General features: G+C 41.9%; 1 protein-coding gene across 1 annotated transcript in view; it reads right to left on the bottom strand.

The window, feature by feature from the left end:
• LOC121292488 (tau-tubulin kinase 2-like) overlaps positions 1-22,660 on the bottom strand; it is a 296,782-nt gene that overhangs the window by 15,145 nt on the left and 258,977 nt on the right. The window contains exon 14 of the mRNA XM_041214491.1: positions 8,804-9,049. Coding sequence (XP_041070425.1) covers positions 8,804-9,049 — 246 coding nt within the window. The remainder of the gene's footprint in view (positions 1-8,803; positions 9,050-22,660) is intronic.

The raw sequence follows: 22,660 nt of genomic DNA, 5'->3' as shown, positions 1-22,660 counted from the left end.
AAACCCAATGGGGCAATTGTCTGCTATTTTTCGTGGCCCGTCCAGCCATACAGTTGGAGGACAGGTAAATCAGCCAGGTGGCCTTTATATTTTTCACGAAACCTCATCCAAGGGCGGAATGAAATCTCCGTCAGGAAATGAAAAGAAATATCTGGGGAAAGCGTTGTTATGAGATATGCTTTCAGGTGCTTGATTGCAATGCAGCTTTTTTTTGCAGCTTTTTAGAGCTTTATTTCATTGTTTGCAGGTCTGCAGCTCTCTGAGGCAGCTGTTTGCCTTCAGGGAGCTTTCTCGCCGCGCTCAGCCACACTCGTGGTGACATTGTCATCTGCCCTCTTCCTGCCCCCACCCCTGCAGCGCTGAGCTTTCCAACATGCATTTTACGCTGGCTGGCCGTTAATTGGCCAGCCAGTGTGAAATTGCGGTCGGGGGCTGATCGTGGTCGGGGGTCCGTTTCCTGGTCACTCCCGGGCCTGCCGATCGTGCACGCCCGACAACTGAAAAATTCAGGCCATGGTGTTTTGTGTTTCAATAAAAACTAGCTCCTGTGATGCATCTCTCCTTTGGATATCATCAGGAAGAAAATGGAGGACAGGACCCAATTATAATTGGGTTAGAATCGACTGAAGTTGTTACACCTGAAGAACAAGAGTTTCAACTGGCAGGCACCACAATACTTCGTACTTTTCTGATAACTGAGGAACAGGAGTATATATAATAAAACTATGTTAGCAGTTTATGGTTTGGGTAACTACAAATGACTTAATCTGAACTCCACGATCAGAATATCATACAAATGCCATGATTCTGTTACAGCTTTGTAACAAATTGCTCGAGGTATTAATTGGCTTTTCTTCAAAACTCATTTCATTATGTAACTGAACCATGAGTTGTACAAGGGAGTTAAAGGATTACTCTATCGACACAGACCAAGTACAACCCTTGTAACCAGAAGTCATGAATTAAAGCATAAATAAGGAACTTATCAAAACTGCCATTGCATTAAACATTTGTATTTAACTTTGGCCTTCCTTCAGAGATAGCTCCAAAGGACAACCGTTGTTTGCATATCCAGCACATGGCAGTTCATGAACAAAGGAAGTAAAATTCTAACAAATTTATGTCAATTCTATAGGAGAACCTGACGCTTGATTTGTTCAGAATAGCTTTTACACACAGTTGGATCGACACTGAAACTCTTGCAAAAAATGGGGTATGGCAAAGTTGGAAGCTGGCCATTTTTGAGCATCCAATTTAGTATCTTAAACAATGATAAGGTGGATAGTATTTTGAAGTGGTCTCATAGTGGTTGCTCTACTCTGAAATTATTGCAACTTTCATTTTTTGCACACAGTACCATACTCATAAACTCATAGTCGATTACAGCACAGAAGGAGAACATTCAGCCCATCGTGTCCGCACCGGTCAACAAAGATCTGACTAAACTAATCCCATTTTCCAGCACTTGGCCCATAGCCCTGGAGGCTATGGCAATGCAAGTGAATATCTAAATACTTCTTAAATGTTACAAGGGTGCCTGACTCAACCCCCTTTTAGGCAGTGAGTTCCAGAATCCCACCACCCTCTGGGTGAAAAGATTTCTCCTCAACTCCTTTCTTAGCCTTCTACCTCTTACTTTAAATCTATGCCCCTTGATTATTGACCCGTCTACTATGGAAAAAGTGCCTTCCTATCCACCCTATCTATGCCCCTCATAATCTTATATACCTCTGTCAGGTCCCCTCTCAATCTTCGCTGCTCCAAGGAAAACAACAACAGCCTATCCAATCTTTCCTCATGGCTCTGACCATCCAGCCCAGGCAGCATCGTGGTAAATCTCCTTTACACCCTCTCCAGTGCAATCACATCCTTCCTATAATGTGGTGACCAGAATTACATACAGTATTCCAGTTGAGGCCTAACCAGCATTTTATACAGTTCCAGCATAACCTCTCTGCTCTTGTTAAGAGCATCAGCTAATAAAGGCAAGTATCCCATATGTCTTCTTAAATACCTTATCTACCTGCCCTGCTACCTTCAGGGATTTGTGGATATGCACACCCAGTTCCCTCTGATCTTCAGTACTTTTCAGGGTCCTACCCTTCATAGTGTAATCCCTTGCCTTGTTAGCCCTCCCCAAGTGCAATTCCTCACACTTTTCTGGGTTGAATTCCATTTGCCACTGCTCTGCCACCTGACCAGTCCATTGATACCCTCCTGCAGTTTGCAACTATTCTCCTCACTATTTACTACCCTACCAATTTTCATGTCATCCGTGAACTTCTTGAACATACCCCCTACATTTAAGTCCAAATCATTTATGTACACTACAAACATACACCCCGGAACCCCACTGGAAACAGACTTTCAGTCACAGAAACACCCCTCTACCATCACCCGCTGCTTCCTGCCTATCAGCCAATTTTGGATCCAACCTGCCACTTTGCCTTCAATCCCATGGGCTCTTACTTTCTTGACCAGTCTGCCATGAGGGACCTTATCAAAAGCCTTGCTAAAGTCCATGTAGACCACATCAAATGCATTATACCCTCATCAGCACTCCTGGTTACTTCCTCAAAAAATTCGATCAAATTTGTCAAACATGACCTTCCCTTAACAAATCCATGCTGACTATCTCTGATTAATTTGTGTCTCTCCAAGGGCAGATATATTCTGCCTCTCAGAGTTCTTTCTAGTAACTTACCCACCACAGAGGTGGCCTGGCCTGTAATTTCCTGGTCTATCTCTTCCTCCCTTTTTTAATAATGGGACAATGTTAGCAGTCCTCTGGCACCTCACCTGTGGTAAGAGAGGATTTGAAAATTATTGCCAGGGTCCCTGATATCTCTTCCCTTGCCTCTCTCAACAGCCTGGGATACATCTCATCCGGGCCTGTGGATTTATCCACTTTTAAGGCCGCTTATCTGGCTAGTACCTCCTCTCTCTCTATTTTAATTTCCTCTAATATTCCACAGTCCTCCACCCTGATGTCTATACCTGTGAAGTCCTTTATCATTGTGAAGACTGATGCAAAGTATTCATTGAGGTCTGTACCACATCTTCCGGGTCCACTCACACACACACATTATCTCTATAGCCCCTAATTGGCCCTACTCTTTGCTGAGTTATTCTCTTACTCTTTATATATTTAAAAAACCCCTTTGGGTCTTTCTTTATTCTACCCACCAATGCTTTCTCATGCACTCTCTTAGCTTTCCTAATTTCCTTTTTAAGTTCCCTTCTGCACTTTTTATACTCCTTTATGGATTCTGCCGCATTGAGCCTTCGGTCTCTACAATAAGCTTCTCTTTTTTTCATAATCCTAACCTTTATTTTCCTTGATATTCGGGGTTCTCCGGACTTGGTCCCTCACTTTGTGTGAATCCCTCACTACCTGCCTGGTCCCCTTCTTCTGTCTGGTGGTCACTCATTCCCTCACTGCTTGCACTTCCTTAAGCTGCAGGGTGACCACATTGTAAAACATGCTATCCACAAACCTCTCAGCATTGTGAATGCACCATAGTGCTCCCAGCTGCCGCTCAAGCTCCAAAACCCAGAGCTCGAGTTGCTCCAGTTGGAGGCACCTCTTGCACACATGGTCATCCAGACCATCAGGAGGGTCTAGGATTTCCCACATAGCGCAGGATATGCAAATCAAAGGACCGAGCTCCCAGACATATCTTAACTAAATAGAATATGGACCCTTGCTTTTATTTTACCCTTACTCCTACTTGAGTCTCGCTGCTTAAACCTCTCTGTCCCGAAGTCTCGCTGTTTTAACCTCTCTGTCCCGAAGTCTCGCTGTTTTAACCTCTCTGTCCCGAAGTCTCGCTGTTTTAACCTCTCTGTCCCGAAGTCTCGCTGTTTTAACCTCTCTGTCCCGAAGTCTCGCTGTTTTAACCTCTCTGTCCCGAAGTCTCGCTGTTTTAACCTCTCTGTCCCGAAGTCTCGCTGTTTTAACCTCTCTGTCCCGAAGTCTCGCTGTTTTAACCTCTCTGTCCCGAAGTCTCGCTGTTTTAACCCCTCTGTCCCAAAGTCTCGTTGTTTTAACCTCTCTGCCCTGAAGTTAAACTGAAGTCCCTGCCGCTCTCTGCGTCCTTTATAAATTGAAGTCCCCACCGCTCTCCGTGCCCTTTTTAAACTGAAGTCCTTGCTGCTCTCGGCACCCCTTTTAAACTACTGCTGGCAGGACTCAGAATTGTTACAGCACATTTGAGCCATTTGGCCCATCGTATCTGCACTGGCTCTCTGAATGGGCAATGCACCCAGTGCCATTCTTCAGCCTTCTCCCTGTAACACTGCACGTTCACCCTTTTCAAATAATAATCAAATTTCCTTTTAAATGCCTCGATTGAACAACGGCTCCATCATACTCTCAGACAGCACATTCCAGAACTTAAACATTTGCTGCATGAAAAACTCTCTCATGTCTCCATTGCTTCTTTTACCAATTACCTTAAATCAGTGCCCTCTCATGCTCGATTCTTCCACCAATGGGAACAGTTTTTCCCTATCTACTCCATCCAGACCCCTCAAGATTTTGAATACCTCTATCAAATCTCCTCTCAACCTTCTCTTCTCCAAGAAGAATAGTCCCAACTTCTCCAATCTGTTTACTTTCATCTTCTCCTTTCATTATACCATCTTACATGAAGAATCCTTCCCAGGTGAAAAACAGGTGATTTAGACAAATTGGATGAGTGGGCAAGTACATGGCAGATGCAATACAACATGGATAAGTGTGAAGTTATCCACTTTGGCAGAAAAAACAGAATGGCAGAGTATTATTTAAATAATGATAGATTGGGAAATGGTGTCCTTGTATACCAATTACTGAAAGAAAGCATGCAAATGCAGCAAGCAGTTAGGAAGACAAATGGTTTGTTGGTCTTCATTGTGAGAGGACTTGAGTACAGGAACAAGGATGTCTTACTGCAGCTGTACAGGGCCTTGGTGGGAGCACACCTGGTGTATTGTGTGCAGTTTTGGTCTCCTTACCCAAGAAAGGATATACTTGCCATAGAGAGAGTGCAGCGAAGGTTCACCAGCCTGATTCTTGGGGTGGCACAATTGCTGTATGAGGAGAGATTGGGTCGACTAGGCCTGTATTCATTGGAGTTTAAAAGAATGAGAGGGTATCTCATTGAAACATATAAAATTCTGTGACAGGGCTGGACAGACTGGATGCAAGGATGATGTTTCCCCTGGCTAGGGCGGGTGTGTGTGTGTGTGTGTGTGTGTGTGTGTGTGTGTGTGTGTGTGTGTGTGTGTGCGCGTGTGTGCGTGCGTGCGTGTGTGTGACTAGAACAAGGGGCACAATCTCAGGATATGGGATAGGCCATTTAGGATTGAGATAAGAAGAAACTTCTTCCCTCAGATAGTGGTGAACCTGTGGAATTCTTTACCACAGAGGGTTGTGGAGGCCAAGTTACTCAATATAGTTAAGGAGGAAGTAGATAAATTTCTAGACTCTAAAGGCGTCAAAGGGTATGGGGAGAGAGCGGGAGTATGGAGTTGAGATAGAGGATCGGCCATGATCATATTGAATGGCCGGCGGACGGTGGGGGTGGTGGTGGTGTGGGGAGGGAAATTTCTGCTTAAAGCCATTTATGTACAAAAAAAGCGATTCCCTTGTCCTCAATCTTATATCAATGCTCCCCTTGTTCTAGATTGTTCAGTCACTAGAAAAAGTCTCTTTTACTTAACCCATCCACCCCGGCTATTTTTAAGCACCTTCAGCAAATCATCCTGCAACTTCAGCTGTTTCAATGCAAATATCTTCAATTTTTCAAGTCTCTCATCCTATTCATATCTCTCACCAACACCACTAAAATATAGATTATCTGGTTATTGATCTCATTGCTATTCATGGGACCTTGCTGCATGCAAATTGGCTGCCGCATTTCCCTACATTTTTTCTTTACTTATTCATGAAATGTGGGTAAGGCCACCATGTGTTGCCCAGCCCTAATTGCCTTTGAACCGAGTAGCTTGCTAGGACATTTCAGAGGGCCGTTAAGAGTCAACCACATTGTTGTGGGCCGGGAGTCACATGTAGGCCAGACCAGGCAGATTTCCTTCCCTAAGGGACATTAGCGAACCAAATGGGTTTTTACGACAATAAACAATGGTTTCGTGGTCAACATTACTGAGATTAGCTTTTTGATTCCAGATTTATTAATTGAATTCAAATTCCACCAGCTGCCATGATGGGATTTGAACCCTTGCCCCAGAACGTTAGCTTGGGCTTCTGCATTACTAGACCAGTGACATTACCACTAGACTACTGTCTCCGCGTACATGAGAGCATCTAAGTATTTAATTAAAAGGATTCAAAGGATCATCTTCCGCCATTTCCGCCAACTCCAGCATGATGCCACCACCAAACACATCTTCCCTTCACCCCCCTTATCGGCATTCCGTAGGGATCGCTCCCTCCGGGACACCCTGGTCCACTCCTCCATCACCCCCTACTCCTCAACCCCCTCCTATGGCACCACACCATGCCCACGCAAAAGATGCAACACCTGCCCCTTCACTTCCTCTCTCCTCACCGTCCAAGGACCCAAACACTCCTTTCAAGCGAAGCAGCATTTCACTTGCATTTCCCCCAACTTAGTATACTGCATTCGTTGCTCCCAATTGGTCTCCTCTACATTGGAGAGACCAAACGTAAACTGGGCGACCGCTTTGCAGAACACCTGCGGTCTGTCCGCAAGAATGACCCAAACCTCCCTGTCGCTTGCCATTTTAACACTCCACCCTGCTCTCTTGCCCACATGTCTGTCCTTGGCTTGCTGCATTGTTCCAGTGAAGCCCAACGCAAACTGGAGGAACAACACCTCATCTTCCGACTAGGCACTTTACAGCCTTCTGGACTGAATATTGAATTTAACAACTTTAGGTCGTGAGCTCCCTCCCTCATCCCCACCCCCTTTCTGTTTCCCCCTTCCTTTTTTTCCCAATAAATTATAAAGATTTTCCTTTTCCCACCTATTTCCATTATTTAAAAAAAAACACCCCCACTAGAGCTATACCTTGAGTACCCTACCATCCATTCTTAATTAGCACATTCGTTTAGATAATATCACCAACTTTAACTTTAACACCTATGTGTTCTATTGTACTATTGTTGTTGACATCTTTTGATGATCTGCTTCTATCACTGCTTGTTTGTCCCTACAACTACACCCCCCCTCCACCTCTCTCTCTCTCTCCACCCCCCACACACACACCTTAAACCAGCTTATATTTCAATTCTTTCTTGGATTCGAACTCAAGTTCTGTCGAAGGGTCATGAGGACTCGAAACGTCAACTCTTTTCTTCTCCGCCGATGCTGCCAGACCTGCTGAGTTTTTCCAGGTAATTCTGTTTTTGTTTTGGATTTCCAGCATCCGCAGTTTTTTTGTTTTTATCTAAGTATTTAATTGGCTGTGAAGCACTCTAGAGTGTCCTGAGGGCATGAAGGCACCATATCAATGCAAATTCTTTCTTTCTACACCACAGTATAGGGGAAACTCAAAGCTTGATCTGTGGCATATATTAAATCACATCCGGCTGGTCTCTCAAGTTCTTTCTTGCCTGTGCTGCTAGATCACCTTCTGTTATCCTCTTCTTCAATATCTAAATTTGTCTAAGTAGCATTTAGATGACCTACAGCACTGACATTTTTCAACTTGTCAGTAAGCTCTTGGTTTATTTAATGCAAATATATCTGCTGAGAACAAGTGTATTCTTGCAATGTTGATATCAACAAATTAATTGATCTATTGAGCACTGATACCTTTTGAATATTGTTTCACTTAATCTTTTATTGTTTTGCCTACAAAATCACATTCATTACACAGCGGAACAATTAATGTGTGAAATGCTGAGACATTTTCACATGATAAAGCAAGTATTACTGTATCAAACTTACATGGAATTTTAACAAAGCATAACTTCACTCACCACGTAGTCAAAAAACTTTTCCACAAACCTCATAGGGCCATCTAGACAGCAGCACGCAAGGGTAGATTTCATTTAAGCACGAGGCAGAATCAATAAAATGCATAGGTTTGGAACAGTTACAATATACACATTTTAACTTTGTTGACTGAGTGACAGTGCCTTGTTTAACCTCTAGCTGTGGTGTCATCAGGACCTTGAGATTATTTTCTCAACAAGGGCCCATTTGTTATTCTGTGGTATATATTTTCTCCTTCTTATTTCTGGAAATTAGGTATCTATAAAGCGCACATTCTTTTGTCAGAACTTACATATAAATTGACTTGTTTTACTGTGCCTCATATGTAGAAAAATACCAGTAAGAGAAAGCTGTCCAAATATCGAGCATACAATTGTCATAGTGATCACCGGCTAACTCATTATAAAGACCAATTACTTTTCAACAGCCACTTAGCTCTTATTTTACTAATGTAGTAAGAACCTTGAACTCAATAATGGTAATGCACTCAAGTAAAACCTTACTTAAAAATGTTTTTTTTATATTCTAACAAAAGTCAATGCCACATTTACCAATTGACAACTCATTCAAATGCTCTACTCATTAAAAGTTGTAAGGTTCCTCCCAAACACAGAATGTTCCTTGATGCAAACATTTTTCAACACATTCCCAGAATATTAATGAAATAAAACGATTAATACATTTTAAGTCAATAACTTTAGGGTTAGTGCAAAACTCTAACAGATGCATTTCAAAAAAGTTAAACATTTATTCCTGATACAAGGCAGGAAAATTTTAACTTAAAAATCCTTTACTTCAGTGGAAAATACTGTAAACAAGATAATCTATTGGTTCACCTGTTGGAGCTGAGCTTTGGAGATGCGAATGATAGAAGGCAGCTTGGTGTGGCCTGGAATGAAGGGTAGCTGCCTGCGACCAGGAGAGCGTGAATAACTGCTCTCAGCTGACTGGCTCCTGTGCAAATCTGACTGCTTCCTGTGAAGTGGATCCGAATCAGAGGATAAGAATACTACTGGGCTCAGGGATCGGAGGGGATTCTGCATCCTTGGAGTGTTGGGATGTGGCAAATGAGTTGTGTTCAGCTGTGAGAACATATGGATGGGAATATTGGTGAATTCAAGATTATGATTGCTTTCTGCTCACATGAAAAATAATGCAAGCATACCATAGGAACACTCATACACTTCTAATACACTTTCACATATCTAATCCACATTGAATTCAGTCTGGAGTGATGTCAGTGCTCAAAATGAAAATATATCTTAGTAAAAACAAATTCTCATTCAAACATGTGACCAAGCATGCTTTGAATTGCAACTCAAAAAACAGATAATACAGCCTCTCGAAAAGATTGACAATGAATGGATGAAGAAATGCTCCATCAAGAATCATAAGATGCTCAAGAGAGAACAATTAAACCACACTTTATTCTTTATTTCCTGTTGTTTTAAGTCACCCAGCTCTTCCTCCTTTACTCCTACTGGGGTAGTTTCTCAGGTGCCAGCAGTTCAGTAGCTCCCCCATGTGGCCATTCTTTACGTTCAAGCCCAGACTTAGAAGGTGAGATTTTAACCTGCTGAAAACCCATTCACTTGCAGAGTTAAAAATCAGCCTTAGATGTCAGAAAGTAATACGACCATGCAATGCATTACACCCACATCTCCTGCATGTTCACAAACATGGACTTGGTAGGTGTCACTGAATAGGGACCATGAGCTAGAACCCGTGTTTATTTTCCCCCTCCTTAATTCAGGCATGCTGAGGCCAATTGCCTGAGTTCTAAAATCTGCCCTAGCGGAGATTGGCTACCAAAGCAGACTGTTGGCCTGGATATTTCAGTTCCGCACTGTACGGAGCTTTCACCAATAAGGCCATTAAGGCAGCTGCAACTGCTGCATGTGAAACAAACATTTATTTGTCCGGTACCGATTCTGTCTATTGGATTGCAATGTCAGTATAGCGCTCCCTCTATATATTCTAGATAAACTCCATTATGTGCTGTGATTTTATGTACAGAGCATTAAATTCTGAATGGCTTGTCAAAGGTGCAGGGTGTTATTAAAAAATATTCGGTTAAATTTGTTTGTTATCACCGATAACCACAAGTAAATCCATAACTAGTCTCAAGATTCAGTTATTGCATAAAATTTCTGCAATGGAAGTTGTGGAAATGTTGAGACACCTACACTGCTACCTTGGGACAAACAAAATTCCAGGAACACAGAAAGCCAATGCATGTTTTCATAAACCAGGAGGCCGAATGGGGCCTAGATAGAGGGGATAGGAAGGGTTATTTCTCTTAAGAGAGGCTAATAAGCAGGGGGTATAGATTCAAAGTAATTGACAGAAGGAATAGAGAGGGGAGGTGAGGAAAAATGTTTTCATTCAAAGGGTGGTGGGGGTCTGGAACACTGGGGGCGTGAAAGAATGGTCAAAGCAGAAGCTCTCATTGCATTTAAAAAAAATACTTGGATATGTACTTGAGATGCTGTCACCTGCAGGGCTACGGACAAAGAGCTACATAGTGGAATCAGACTATATAACTCTTTCAGCTGGTACACACACAATGGACCGAATGGCCTCCTTCTGTGTCGTAAATTTCTGATTCTGCCAGGTTGGTTATGAAGAATTTCTGAATAGCCAAAGGATACAACATAAATAACAATTTGCACTTTGGTTACATGTTTGAATGGAAAGGAACATTTTTTAAAAGCCCCATAAGCTTGCAAACAATTGCTGAAAATTAGTTTTATGTTAATCTCCATTATCAACATTCATGCAGCATGTGTTATATGATGTTATGAGATGTGCATGATTAAACATGGATTCTACAGTTTCCTTTCTTTCAACAAGCTAAGGCAAAGAAGCCCCTCCACAAAATCTTTACTACCTGACTTAATTTTTGAAGATGTTTAATAAATTTTGCCATGAAAGTTATATTAGATCTGCAGTCAGTGCTGAGCACTCTCTCTGCTGAAGTGGCATTGCAGACTTGAACCTGAGGTATGGAAAGACACTCAGATTAATACAGCATAGAAGGAGGCCATTCAGCTCATCATGTGCTGGCTCTTTGGTAGAGCTGTCCAATTAGTGCCCCTCCCCTATTCTTTCCCCATAGCCCTTTAAATTTTATTCCTTCAAATATTTATCCAATTCCATTTTGAAAGTTACTATTGAATCTGCTTCTCCAACCTTACAGGCAGTGCATTCCGGATCATAACTCACGGCGTAAAATAATTTCTCCTCATGTCATCTTTGATGCATTTGCCAATTATCTTAAATTCCCAGTCTCTCCATCTAGCTAAAGTCCCTCATCCCTGGTGCCATTATAGTGAATTTCTTCTTCACCCTCTCCAAGGCACTGACATCCTTCCCAAAGTGCGATGCCCAGAACTGGACACAATGGATAGAATTTAATCAAGGTACTGACGATGGGAGGCCAGAAAGCCGGGGGCAACCCCACCTTGGCTGTTTTGGGGAGCCCTGACCAGATTCTGTGGCAGTCAGGCAACTGATGTCTGCCATTGGGATTCCCAGCCCTTTAAAGGATGGGATCCCGCCTCCAAGAGCTGCCTGCCAATTGAAGGGCCGGTAGCTCTTCAGTCCACCACCAGGAGTGGTGGCGAATGCTGGGACTGCACCCAGCTTGGAGCAGCAGCATGGATGCCACCCTCAGAACAAGGTTAGTGAGGTTGGGGTTGCCAGGACCAGTCAAGCAGGCCCTGGCGAGAGAGGAGTGGTTTGTATGGTTCAAATGCGTGGCTCAAAGACTGGCATGGGAGAAGTGGCGGCTGTACTGTTTGGGCAATCTACACCTGAACAATTCTGGGATGAGTGTTCTTGAAAATCGCATAACTAAGGAAGTAGAAAGGGTTTTAAATGAAATTGTGGGGGCAAGGGATCAAATGTAGGAAGATGTAGTAAATTAAAAAGTAGAAACAAGGTAAGAGAGGAAGGTATTAATTTGGGAAATGATAAACAGACCACGACAGGAAGGGACAGAGTACAATTTTAAGATAAACTAACAGATAAGGCTAGAGGTTAAAAGGATGTGACTTAAGGCTCTGTATCTGAATGCACGTAGCATCTGAAACAAAACAGATGAACTAATGGTGCAGATTGGGATAAATAAGTACAATCTAATAGCCATTACAGAGACATGGCTACAGGATGGGATGGAACCAGGGTTAGAAGTGGTCTGAGCAGAGATGAGGAATGATTGTGGGAGTGGTGTACAGGTGCCCTAACAGTAATCACACGGTAGGACGGGGTATCAAGGAAGAAATAGTGGGATAAAAGCAAAATACTGCGGATGCTGGAAATCTGAAACAAAAACAAAAATAGCTGGAAAAGCTCAGCAGGTCTGACAGCATCTGTGGAGAGGATTACAGTTAGCGTTTCGAGTCTGTAAGACTCTTCATCAGAACTAAGAAAAATTAGAAATGAAGTGAAATATAAGCTGGTTGGGGGGGTGGGGGTGGGTGGGACAGGTAGAGCTGGATAGAGGGCCAGTGATAGGTGGAGGCAAAGAAGAGATTGCCAAAGATGTCATAGACAATAGGACAAAGGGTTGTTGACAGTGGTATTAACTAAGGAATGTGCTAATGGTGACATTAAGGGTAGAAAGCAGGATGAGCAGATGGCCCTAGTGGGGGTGGGGTGAGGGGAAGGTATCGAAATAGGCTAAAAGGTGGAGATAAATCAATGGATGGAAATACATTTAAAAATAATAGAAATAGGTGGGAAAAGAAAATATATTTAAAAAGATTTTTTAAATTATAAATTATTGGAAAAAGGGGATCGGAAAGAGGGTGGGGATGGAGGAGACAGTTCATGATCTGAAGTTGTTGAACTCAATGTTAAGTCCAAAAGGCTATATAGTGCTTAATCAGAAGATGAGGTGCTGTTCCTCCAGTTTGCGTTGAGCTTCACTGGAACAATGCAGCAGGCCAAGAATGGACATGTGGGCATGAGAACAGGGTGATGTATTGAAATGGAAAGCGACAAGGAGGTCTGGTTCATGCTTTTGGACAGACTGAAGGTGTTCCATGAAGCGGTCACCCAGTCTGCATTTGGTCTCTCCAATGTAGAGGAGACCGCATTGGGAGCAGCGAGTGCAGTAGACTAAATTGAGGAAAGTGCAAGTGAAATGCTGCTTCACTTGAAAGGGGCATTTGGGCCCTTGGATGGTGAGGAGGGGGGAAGTAAAGGGGCAGTTGCATGAGAAGGTGCCGTGGGAGGGGTTTGAGGTGTAGGGGGTGATGGAGGAGTGGACCAGGGTGTCCCAGAGGGAGTGGTCCCTACGGAATGCTGACAGGGGGGTGAAGGGAAGATGTGCTTGGTGGTGGCATCATGCTGGAGTTGGCAGAAATGGTGGAGGATGATCCTTTGAATGCGGGGGCTGGTGGGGTGATAAATGAGGACAAGGGGGACCCTATCATGGTTCTGGGAGGGAGAGGAAGGTGTGAGGGCGGATGCGCGGGAGATGGGCCAGACACGGTTGAGGGCCCTGTCAACCACCGTGGGTGGAAAATCTCGGTTAAGGAAGAAGGAAGGCATGTCAGAGGAACTGTTTTGGAAAGTGGCATCATCAGAACAGATGCAACGGAAGCAAAGGAACTGAGAATGGGATGGAGTCCTTACAGGAAGCAGGGTGTGAGGAACTGTAGTTGAGGTAGCTGTGGGAGTCGGTAGGCTTGTAATGAATATTGGTGGACAGCCTATCACCAGAAATTGAGACTGAGAGGCCAAGGAAGGGAGGTGTCAGTGATGGACCATGTGAAAATGATGGAGGGGTGGAAATTGGAAGCAAAATTAATAAACTTTTCCAGGTCCAGATGAGAGCATGAGGCGGCACCGAAGCAGTCATCGATGTACCGGAGAAAGAATTGTAGGAGGGGACCTGAGTAGGACTGGAACAAGGAATGTTCCACATACCCCAAAAAAGAGACAGGCATAACTGAGGCCCATGTGGGTACCCATAGCCACACCTTTTATTTGGAGGAAGTGAGACGAGTTTAAGGAGAAATTGTTCAGTGAGAGAACAAGTTCAGCCAGATGGAGGAGAGTGGTGGTGGATGGGGATTGTTCGGGCCTCTGTTCGAGGAAGAAGCGAAGAGCCCTCACACCATCCCGGTGGGGATGGAGGTGTAGAGGGATTGGATGTCTATGGTGAAGAGGAGACAGTTGGGGCCATGGAAGTGGAAATTGTTGATATGATGTAGGGCGTGAGAGGAATCATGGATGTAGGTGGGAAGAGACTGGACAAGGGGAGAGAGAATGGAGTCAAGATAGCAAGAAATGAGTTCCGTGGGGTAGGAACAGGCTGACTCGATTGGTTTGCTGGGACAGTCCTGTTTGTGAATTTTGGGTAGGAGGTAGAGGCGGGCCATCCAAGGCTGGGAAAACATGAGGTTGGAAGCTGTGGAGGGAAGATCTCCAGAGGAGATGAGGTCAGTGACAGTCGTGGAAAACAATGGCTTGATGTTCAGTGGTGGCGTCATGGTCCGGGGGGAGGTAGGAGGGAGCGTCTGTGAGTTGACGCTCAGCCTCTGAGAGGTAGAAGTCAGTGCACCAGACAACAACAGCACCACCCTTATCAGCAGGTTTGATGACAAAGTCAAGGTTGGACCTGAGAGAATGGAGTGTGGCTAGTTCAGAAAGAGACAAGTTAGAGCGGGTGAGAGGAGCAGAGAAATTGAGACGACTGATGTCACGCCGACAGTTCTCAATTAAAAGATCAAGAGCAGGTAAGAATCCAGAGGGAGGGGTCCAGGTGGAGGGAGAATATTGGTGGCTTAAATAGTGGGAGCTTGTCATAAAGGCGTGGCAATTTAATGGGGGTTTTTAATCTACTTATAGACTGGAGCAACAAGATGAGCAAAGGTAACATAGATGATGAATTCATAGAATGTTTTCGGGACAATTTGTTGTTTGGCACGTTCTGGAGCCAACCAGGGAACAGACTACTCTGGGCCTGGTATTGTGCAATGAGATAGGATTAATTAATGGCCTCATAGTGAAGGTGCCTCTAGATAGCAGTGATCATAATATGATTGAATTTTACATTCAGTTTGAGAGAGAGAAGATTGGGTCTAACACTAGTATTTTAAACTCAAATAAGGGCAATTACGAGGGCATGAAAGCAGAGCTAGCAAAAGTAAACTGGCAATTTAGGTTAAGGGATAGACCATCAGAGATCCAGTGGTGGACATTTAAGGAGATAGCTTAGACTACACAGGATAGATACATTCCAACAAGAAAGAAAAATTCCAAGGGTAGGATCCACCATCTGTGGTTAACTAAAAGAGTTAAAGATAGTATCAAACTTAAAGAAAAAGCATATAATTATGCAAAGATGGGTGGCAGGTCAGAAGATTGGACAGGATATAAAAAAAACAAAGAATGACTAAAAGAATAATAAGGAGGGAAAAATTAGAGTACAAGAGAAAGCTAGCTAGAAAAGTAAAGGTAGATAATAAGCGTTTCTATAGATTTTTAAAAAAGAAAAGTTAACAAAGTGAGCGTTGGTCCTACAGAAAGTAAGTCTGGGGAATAAATAGTGGAAAATAAGCAGACAGCAGATAAACTGAATAGATATTTTGCATCAGTCTTCACTATTGAGGATACAAGTAACATCCTAGGAACAGATGTAAATCACAAACTGGAAGGGAGGGAGGAACTCAGATAAAATTAGAATCACCAGGAAAGTACTAAGTAAATTGTTGGAACTGCGTGTTGACAAGTCCCCGGATCTTGATGGACTTCATCCTACGGTCTTAAAAGTAGTAATAAGTGAGATAGTTGATGTTAGTTTTAATTTGATAGTTTTAATTTTCCAAAATTCACTAGATTCTAGGGAAGGTTCCATTAGATTGGAAAAAAGCAAATGTAACTCCTTTAATCAAAAAGGAAGGGAGACAGGAAGTAGGAAACTATAGGCCAGTTAGGTTATCATCTGTTATAGGAAAGATGTTAGAAGCTATTATTAAAGCATTATCACAGGGCAGTTAGATAAATTCAAGGTAATCAGGCTAAGTCAATATGGCTTTGTGAAAGGGAAATCAAGAAGTAACAGGTGCTGTGGATAAAGGGGAACCGGTGGATGTGCTGTACTTAGATTTTCAGAAGGCATTTGATAAAGTGCCTCATCCAAGGTTATTGCGAAAAATAAAAGCTCTCAGTGTAGGGGTAATATATTGGCATGGATAGAAGATTGGCTAGCTAAAAGGAAATAGAAAGTAGGCATAAATGGGTCATTTTCTGGTTGGCAGGATGTAGCTAGTGATGTGCCACAGGGATCAGATCAGGTGCTTCAGCTCTTTACAATTTATACAACAGATGTGGATGAAGGGACTGAAGGAGTGGTTGCTAAATTTGCTGATGACACAAAAGTATGTAGGAAAGTAAGTTGTAAAGAGGATGTAAGGAGGCTACAAAAGGATATAGATAAGTTAGGTTAGTGGGCAAAAATCTGGCAAATGGAGTATAATGTAGGAAAATGTGAGATTGTCTATTTTGGCAGGACGAATAAAAGAGGAATATTATCTAAATGGTGAGAGATTGCAGAGCTCTGAGATGCAGAGGGATCTGGGTGTCCTAGTGCATGAATCGCCAAAGGTTAGTATACAGGTGCAGCAAGTCATGAGCAAAGCTAATAGAATGTTATCGTTTATTGTGAAGGAAATTAAATACAAGAATAGGGAGGTTATGCTTCGGCTATACAGGGCACTGGTGAGGCCACATCCAGAGTACTGTGTACAGTATTGGTTTCCTTATTTAAGGAAAGATGTAAATGCATTAGAAGCAGTTCAGAGAAGGTTGACTAGATTAATACCTGGACTGGGTGGTTACTTTATGAGGAAAGGCTGGACTGTCTAGGCTTGTATCTGCTGGAGTTTAGAAGATACGAGGTGACTTGATTGAAAAATAAGATCCTAAGGGGCCTTGACAGGCTGGATGTGGGAAGGATATTTTCTTTTGGGGGAGAATCTAGAACTCAGGGTCACGGTTTTAAAATAAGGGATGAGAAAACATTTTTTCTGAGGGTTGAGAGACTTTGGAATTATTTTTCTCAAAAGGGGGTTGAAGCAGACTCCTTGAATATTTTTAAGGTGGGGTAGATAGATTCTTGATTAGCAAGAGGGGTGAAAGATTATCAGGGTTAGGCAGGAACATGAGGTTAAAATCAGATCAGCCATGATCTTATTGAAGGCATAAGGGGCTGAGTGGCCTACTCCTGTTGCTAATTCATTTGTTTGTATGTATGTTCTGTTTAGTACATTCCCAGTTTCTTGTCAAATGCAGACTTTGAAATTATACCCTGTATACCCAAGTCCAGACCATTATTATAAATCAAAAAGAGTGGTGTGCCTAACACTGACCCCCAAGGATCACCACAGTACACTCCCGTCCCCCCACCACTGGTCTGGAAAAACTGTTCACCACTACTCCCTCCTTTCTGACCCTCCCAAGAGGGGGAAAAAATAATCAACCAGTGATTCCTGTCCCTGATCACCAGTGAACACTTCTGCAATTCTAAAACTGAGCAATAGGATCCAGCTCAGTTGCGGTGTCTTCATGATCATCAATACAGATCAGGTTCAAAATGGCTACTCGAAGAACAGGCAGCACAAAGCTGTCAGTGGAACCATAGCATGAGTTACCAGCCTCAGCATACAAGGGGTAAGGTGAGAAAATCAAAGGAGGAAACATGCATGTTGCGTATGTATATGGACAACAGATTTGTGGGTTGCAGCTGGGACATCAGCAAATGGTCACAGAATGAGTATTGTACCCTCTAGATCCATGGCTGCAGAACATAATTTTATATATGAACAAAAATAATAGAATTTAAAATTAATCATTAAGCTTTTAATTGCATCCAAACAAGATATAATGAGGAAAATGCCAACTGCCTTTGTAACACAGTATTAGGTTCAACCCAGTTCAGAGTCTATCTACATACACTCATAGCAGAATTCCATTTCAGATGATGAGAATCTAAAAGAAAGATACTGGGACAAGGGGCAGAATTTGCCCTTGGCATGTGGGATCAGTGGGGGTGGTCGGGAGGCCGACCACTGCCCGTGATCAGCAGCGCTCCACGATTTTACACAGGCGGGCCAGTTAAGGCCCTCCCAGCGTGATACACGAAGGGTGAACGCTGCCTGTAAGGGTGGGAGGAGGAGGGTGAGCAGGCCTAGCGCAAAAGAGTGCTGAATAATCTCCCTGAGGCACAGAGCTGCCTCAGGGAGATGAACAATACATTATTAAAGAGCAGAAAAAATTAATGAAACATGTCCCCTCATGAGCAGGGGCTTGTTTTTAATTAAAAATTAAAGTTTTTATTTCATTTGTATTTGATTTTGGAAACCTCATCTCGCCAGTAGATGAGGTTTCCAAAAAAATGCAAAGGCCCACTTGACCTTTTTGCCTGCCCGTCAACTGTTAGATTGAATAGGCAATCAAAGATTCAGCACAATTGCCTTAATAGGCCTTTTAGTTGTCGGCGGGCACGCTGCCAGCTCTGGTGCATGCCCGCCGACAGAGCTCTCGCTCGACTGCACATTGACATCAGCACGTTCGGCCGACGTCATCGCGCATCATTTCACGCTCGGTCAGGTCGGGCGAGCGTGCACCCAACTGCCAAGCTAAAAATTCTGCACAAGGAGTCAAGGGTACAGCAATAGGCAACTCAGCCTGAAAGACTTTCTTCCCTCTATTTGGCTCCTACTTCCAAATATATTGATATAAAACCTAAAATAAAAGTGACATACTGCAGGTGCTGACTCTTCTTTGGAACAGAGGAAGATGAGTCAGATTCACTTCAAAATGTTAACTCTCACCACAGATGCTGCCAGATCTGCTGAGTTTTTCCAGCACACACCTTTTATTTCACCTCTTTTGTTGTGAATTTTCCTTCATCAATAAAGAACACAGTAAGGAACCAAGTTTATTCCTTAAGTGAGAAATGAAAACTGTTGCTACCCAAAGTCTAAGCATGTGGTCCCTCGGTACCTATATATATATATAAAGGTTCTGATGATTATTTTAATTATAGGCGAACACAGATTATCTGGAAAGGTGGAAAGGGTAATGTACATCCGTGCCTCACCGAATACTCCCTATCTGAGGTATCAATGGTGACAACCATTTATTGACCACTTCAGAGAGAAGAGATTCTAAGTGGTACATAAGGGCACCACAATTTTTGGTGATTTGCACAGTTAGATCAATTATTTCACCCAAGGTTCTTTGACTATGGGTCTATTCTGTATCCACAAGTTTTGTCATTTGGTAAGGGAGGCAACATGATGTCAGAGTGAACAATAATATCTCTGCATGGCAATCTGAAAGTGGCCAATAAAGCATAGGAAAGCACTTCAATCCTGGTCATTTTGCAATATGTACATGAACATCATACAAAACCTTCTCTTTGAAGGTTACTTCCACAAAATAAGCCGAAAAGTACGTTCACTCAAAAAAAAATCTGCTTTGTTATACATCATTGTTGCTATAATTCCTGTTCTCACTTGCATCTTTGCTCATTTAAGGAGCCTTTCTTTTTTGAAAAATGTGGCAGAATATAAAACAAGGAAAACTATGGTAGTACTATTTCAGTCCTCTTTCCTTCAACATAGTAGAACTTCTAACAATAAAGTATAATTCTGGACCTGGAACCTTCTTCACTCAGTGACGCTCACCACTAGGTGAAGATTATGTGGGTAAAATTGTTCATTGTTAACTAGTTTATTTCTATTTTAGGTTTGTGCTAACAATTTATTTTGCCGTCTGTTAAAATAACTACAGCTGAATTTTTCACCATTGTTCACTGACAGACCAATTTAAAAGCAGCAGGAAGCATAGGTGGAAATCTAGCATTAGTATGGAAACAATATTATTTGTTTTCAGGAGCTAGGACTCTGACATTAGATGGCTGATACCTACTCATACAAGAGCTGGGCAGTCAACAATTTTGAGCTTGAAAAAACAAATTTCAACTTGCAAAAGTAGGTTTCAGTCATCAAATGGCTCCTATGTAGGAGTTTCAAAGGTTCAAAAAGTTGTCTCCACAGCTCCATAGTTTTATAAACTGGATTTTGAAACTCTCTAAAAATTATGTACTAAATGTTTCAAAAAAAGTCAGAGTTACATTTCTACAAGTTTTTTCACTAACCTAAACGAGGGTAAAAAAAAAGGAATGAAAAAAAGCAGACAAGCTAACACTATGTTAAAGTGAGACTTGATTTGAATCATTAAGCTGCTTTATTCCAGAGTTGGGTGAGCATAAGAGCAATATTCGCTTAGTTCAATCTGTAAGATTTATCTTTACATAATGATAGTAAAACAACTAAGATGCTATTTTACCCCATTATAATAGATATTTGTAAGCAAAATAATTCCTCTGCATTCTGTCCTACAGCCAAGGCAGAAGCACCTCTCTTGTTTTTTTCAAACGTTTCATAGCACTTCACTGCAAGATGGCCTTCTGCTTTGCAGCTCACTCTTCACAGAAACTCCTATGTCTATATCTGGTCACAAGTGACACCCTTCCCTCCTTTCTCTCCCACCCCCAATATTCCAGACATGAAGCACCACTTCAACCCTGTAATGGCTTCTGCTGAGTTCATATAAATAGGATCATTGCAGTATCAATGAGTGTGAACAGTTGCTGGAATGTTGAATAACCTTTCATTGTCCTCAAGATGCTGGTTCAGACTCTCCTTGTTTTCCAGTGAATTTAACCATTTGAGTTACGTTTAGCTAAACTACAGTGTCACTTGTCAACCAATCAACACTCTCTTCACATACAGTACAAATTGTTATTTTCCCTTTATATTGGTATTCTTGAAGTGTCCTGATGAGTGCAAGACGAAAAGCTTAGGCATGTCTCTTTTTTGAGCAATACTTTTCCTTTTATTAATACTAACCAGGCAAGCCTGTCTGATAATGTACCAAAAAAAAGTTTCCCTCAATTTTATTTTCAGTAAATTTTTTCCATTGATGAGGGACTTATTGTTGAGACTTATAGGTATATTCTCAGTCATAAAAATTCTTTTTAAAAGTCTCTCAAATGGAACACCCATAAACACTAGAGATTTCTTTATCCCATATACAAATTTCCCAGATCATACATCTTATCATTTTTTACACAACTTTTAAAATTTCACAAAGAACTAAAGAGGAAGAATACATTTGTTCTTCTTAATCCTGTGAATTACTTCACAATTGAGATCACGCAATGCAGGCTTTATACTTAACTGGCAAGGTAGCTGATACAACTTGGATTGGTTTGCTTATAACTGACCCAATCAAAACCTGGCAATGCAAGTGCAACTCCCAATGAAGATGCAATAAAACCACTGAGAAGCCTGCAACAAATAATCATCAAGTGGGAAGTAATGAAATTGCTCCAAATAATGAAAATCCTCTCATCCAACATCTGGCGCTCATCACTAAGCTGCGAAATGTATGACTGTAAATAAGTATTGAAACATAGTGAAAGCAAAATAAAATATACCTTTTAATAAGTAAATTGCTAAACTTGCTTAAATAACAGCCCTTTTTATACTTGAAATGGCTCTATTGAAGGTCGGTGTCTAAGAAACCTTCGATGAGCTAATGCTGTCACACAACAATGTAACAGGCTGCAACTTCCAGTATCCAGTGCCTACAAATTTCAAAATTCTTTTTATAACTTAGAATATACCTATAAGTCTCAACCCCTTATCAATGGAAAAAATTTACTGAAAATAAAATTGAGGGAAACTTTTTTTTAAGAACAGCAAAAATAAGTTCCCATGTTTTTATAAAACATCAAGTAACTCCAATTTTTGCTGGCACTAATTGCTGCTGAAGAAAGCAATTTTAAATACTATGCTCAAAGCCATTTACAAGTAGTTGTGGCAAATGAAAGTTTGCACATTCAAGTCTTACTTTTTAAAAAATATTTTGCAATATATCCTAGCTAATTATGGATTCCATATTTGGGCAGGTTTGAAAACAATAAAGATGATTAATTTATATTGGCAAATTCTGGAAGGATTGAATCCTAGTGTGGCTTAATCAACAGAAATCCTGGATATAAACAAGAACATTTATCTCATACCATTAATGTAGTAAAACACCTGAAGATGCTTCACAGGAGCGTTATCAGACAAGATGTGACATTGAGCCACATAAGGGCAGATAAGAAGTAGGTTTAAAACAGCCTCTTAAAGAAGGAAAGAGAGGTGGAGAAGCAAGAGGTTTAGGGAGAGAATTCCAGAAATTATGGTGAGCCACCTGAAGACATGGTCACCAATGAGGAGCAACTAAAAGTGGGATGGGAAAGAGTACAGAATTAGAGGAGTGCAGAGGTCTTGGAGATGGTTACAGGAAAATTGAGGCCAAGGAGGAATTTGAAAACAAGACTAAGAATTTTAAATCTTGGTATTGCCAGCATGGGAGCCAATGCAAGTCAGCAAGCACAAGACAGGGACAAACCCAGAATTTTTTGACTCAGAAATGCTACCAACTGAGCCATGGCTGGCGGTACCTGATGTTTGACAAATAGCGTGACAAATCAGAGACAAAACTTTTTTTTAAAGAAGTTTTTAGTATGACTGAGTAACGTTGCAAATAAATTTGTTACAGAAGGAAAAAGGTAAACGTAGAAGTAATATTTTCTTAAATTTTGTATTTCCTGATAA

Source organism: Carcharodon carcharias, chromosome 20 (genome assembly GCF_017639515.1).
Source record: "Carcharodon carcharias isolate sCarCar2 chromosome 20, sCarCar2.pri, whole genome shotgun sequence".
Classification (NCBI taxonomy): domain Eukaryota; kingdom Metazoa; phylum Chordata; class Chondrichthyes; order Lamniformes; family Lamnidae; genus Carcharodon; species Carcharodon carcharias.
Note: the sequence above shows the minus strand (reverse complement) of the source record. Positions and strands in the feature narration are given on the sequence as shown.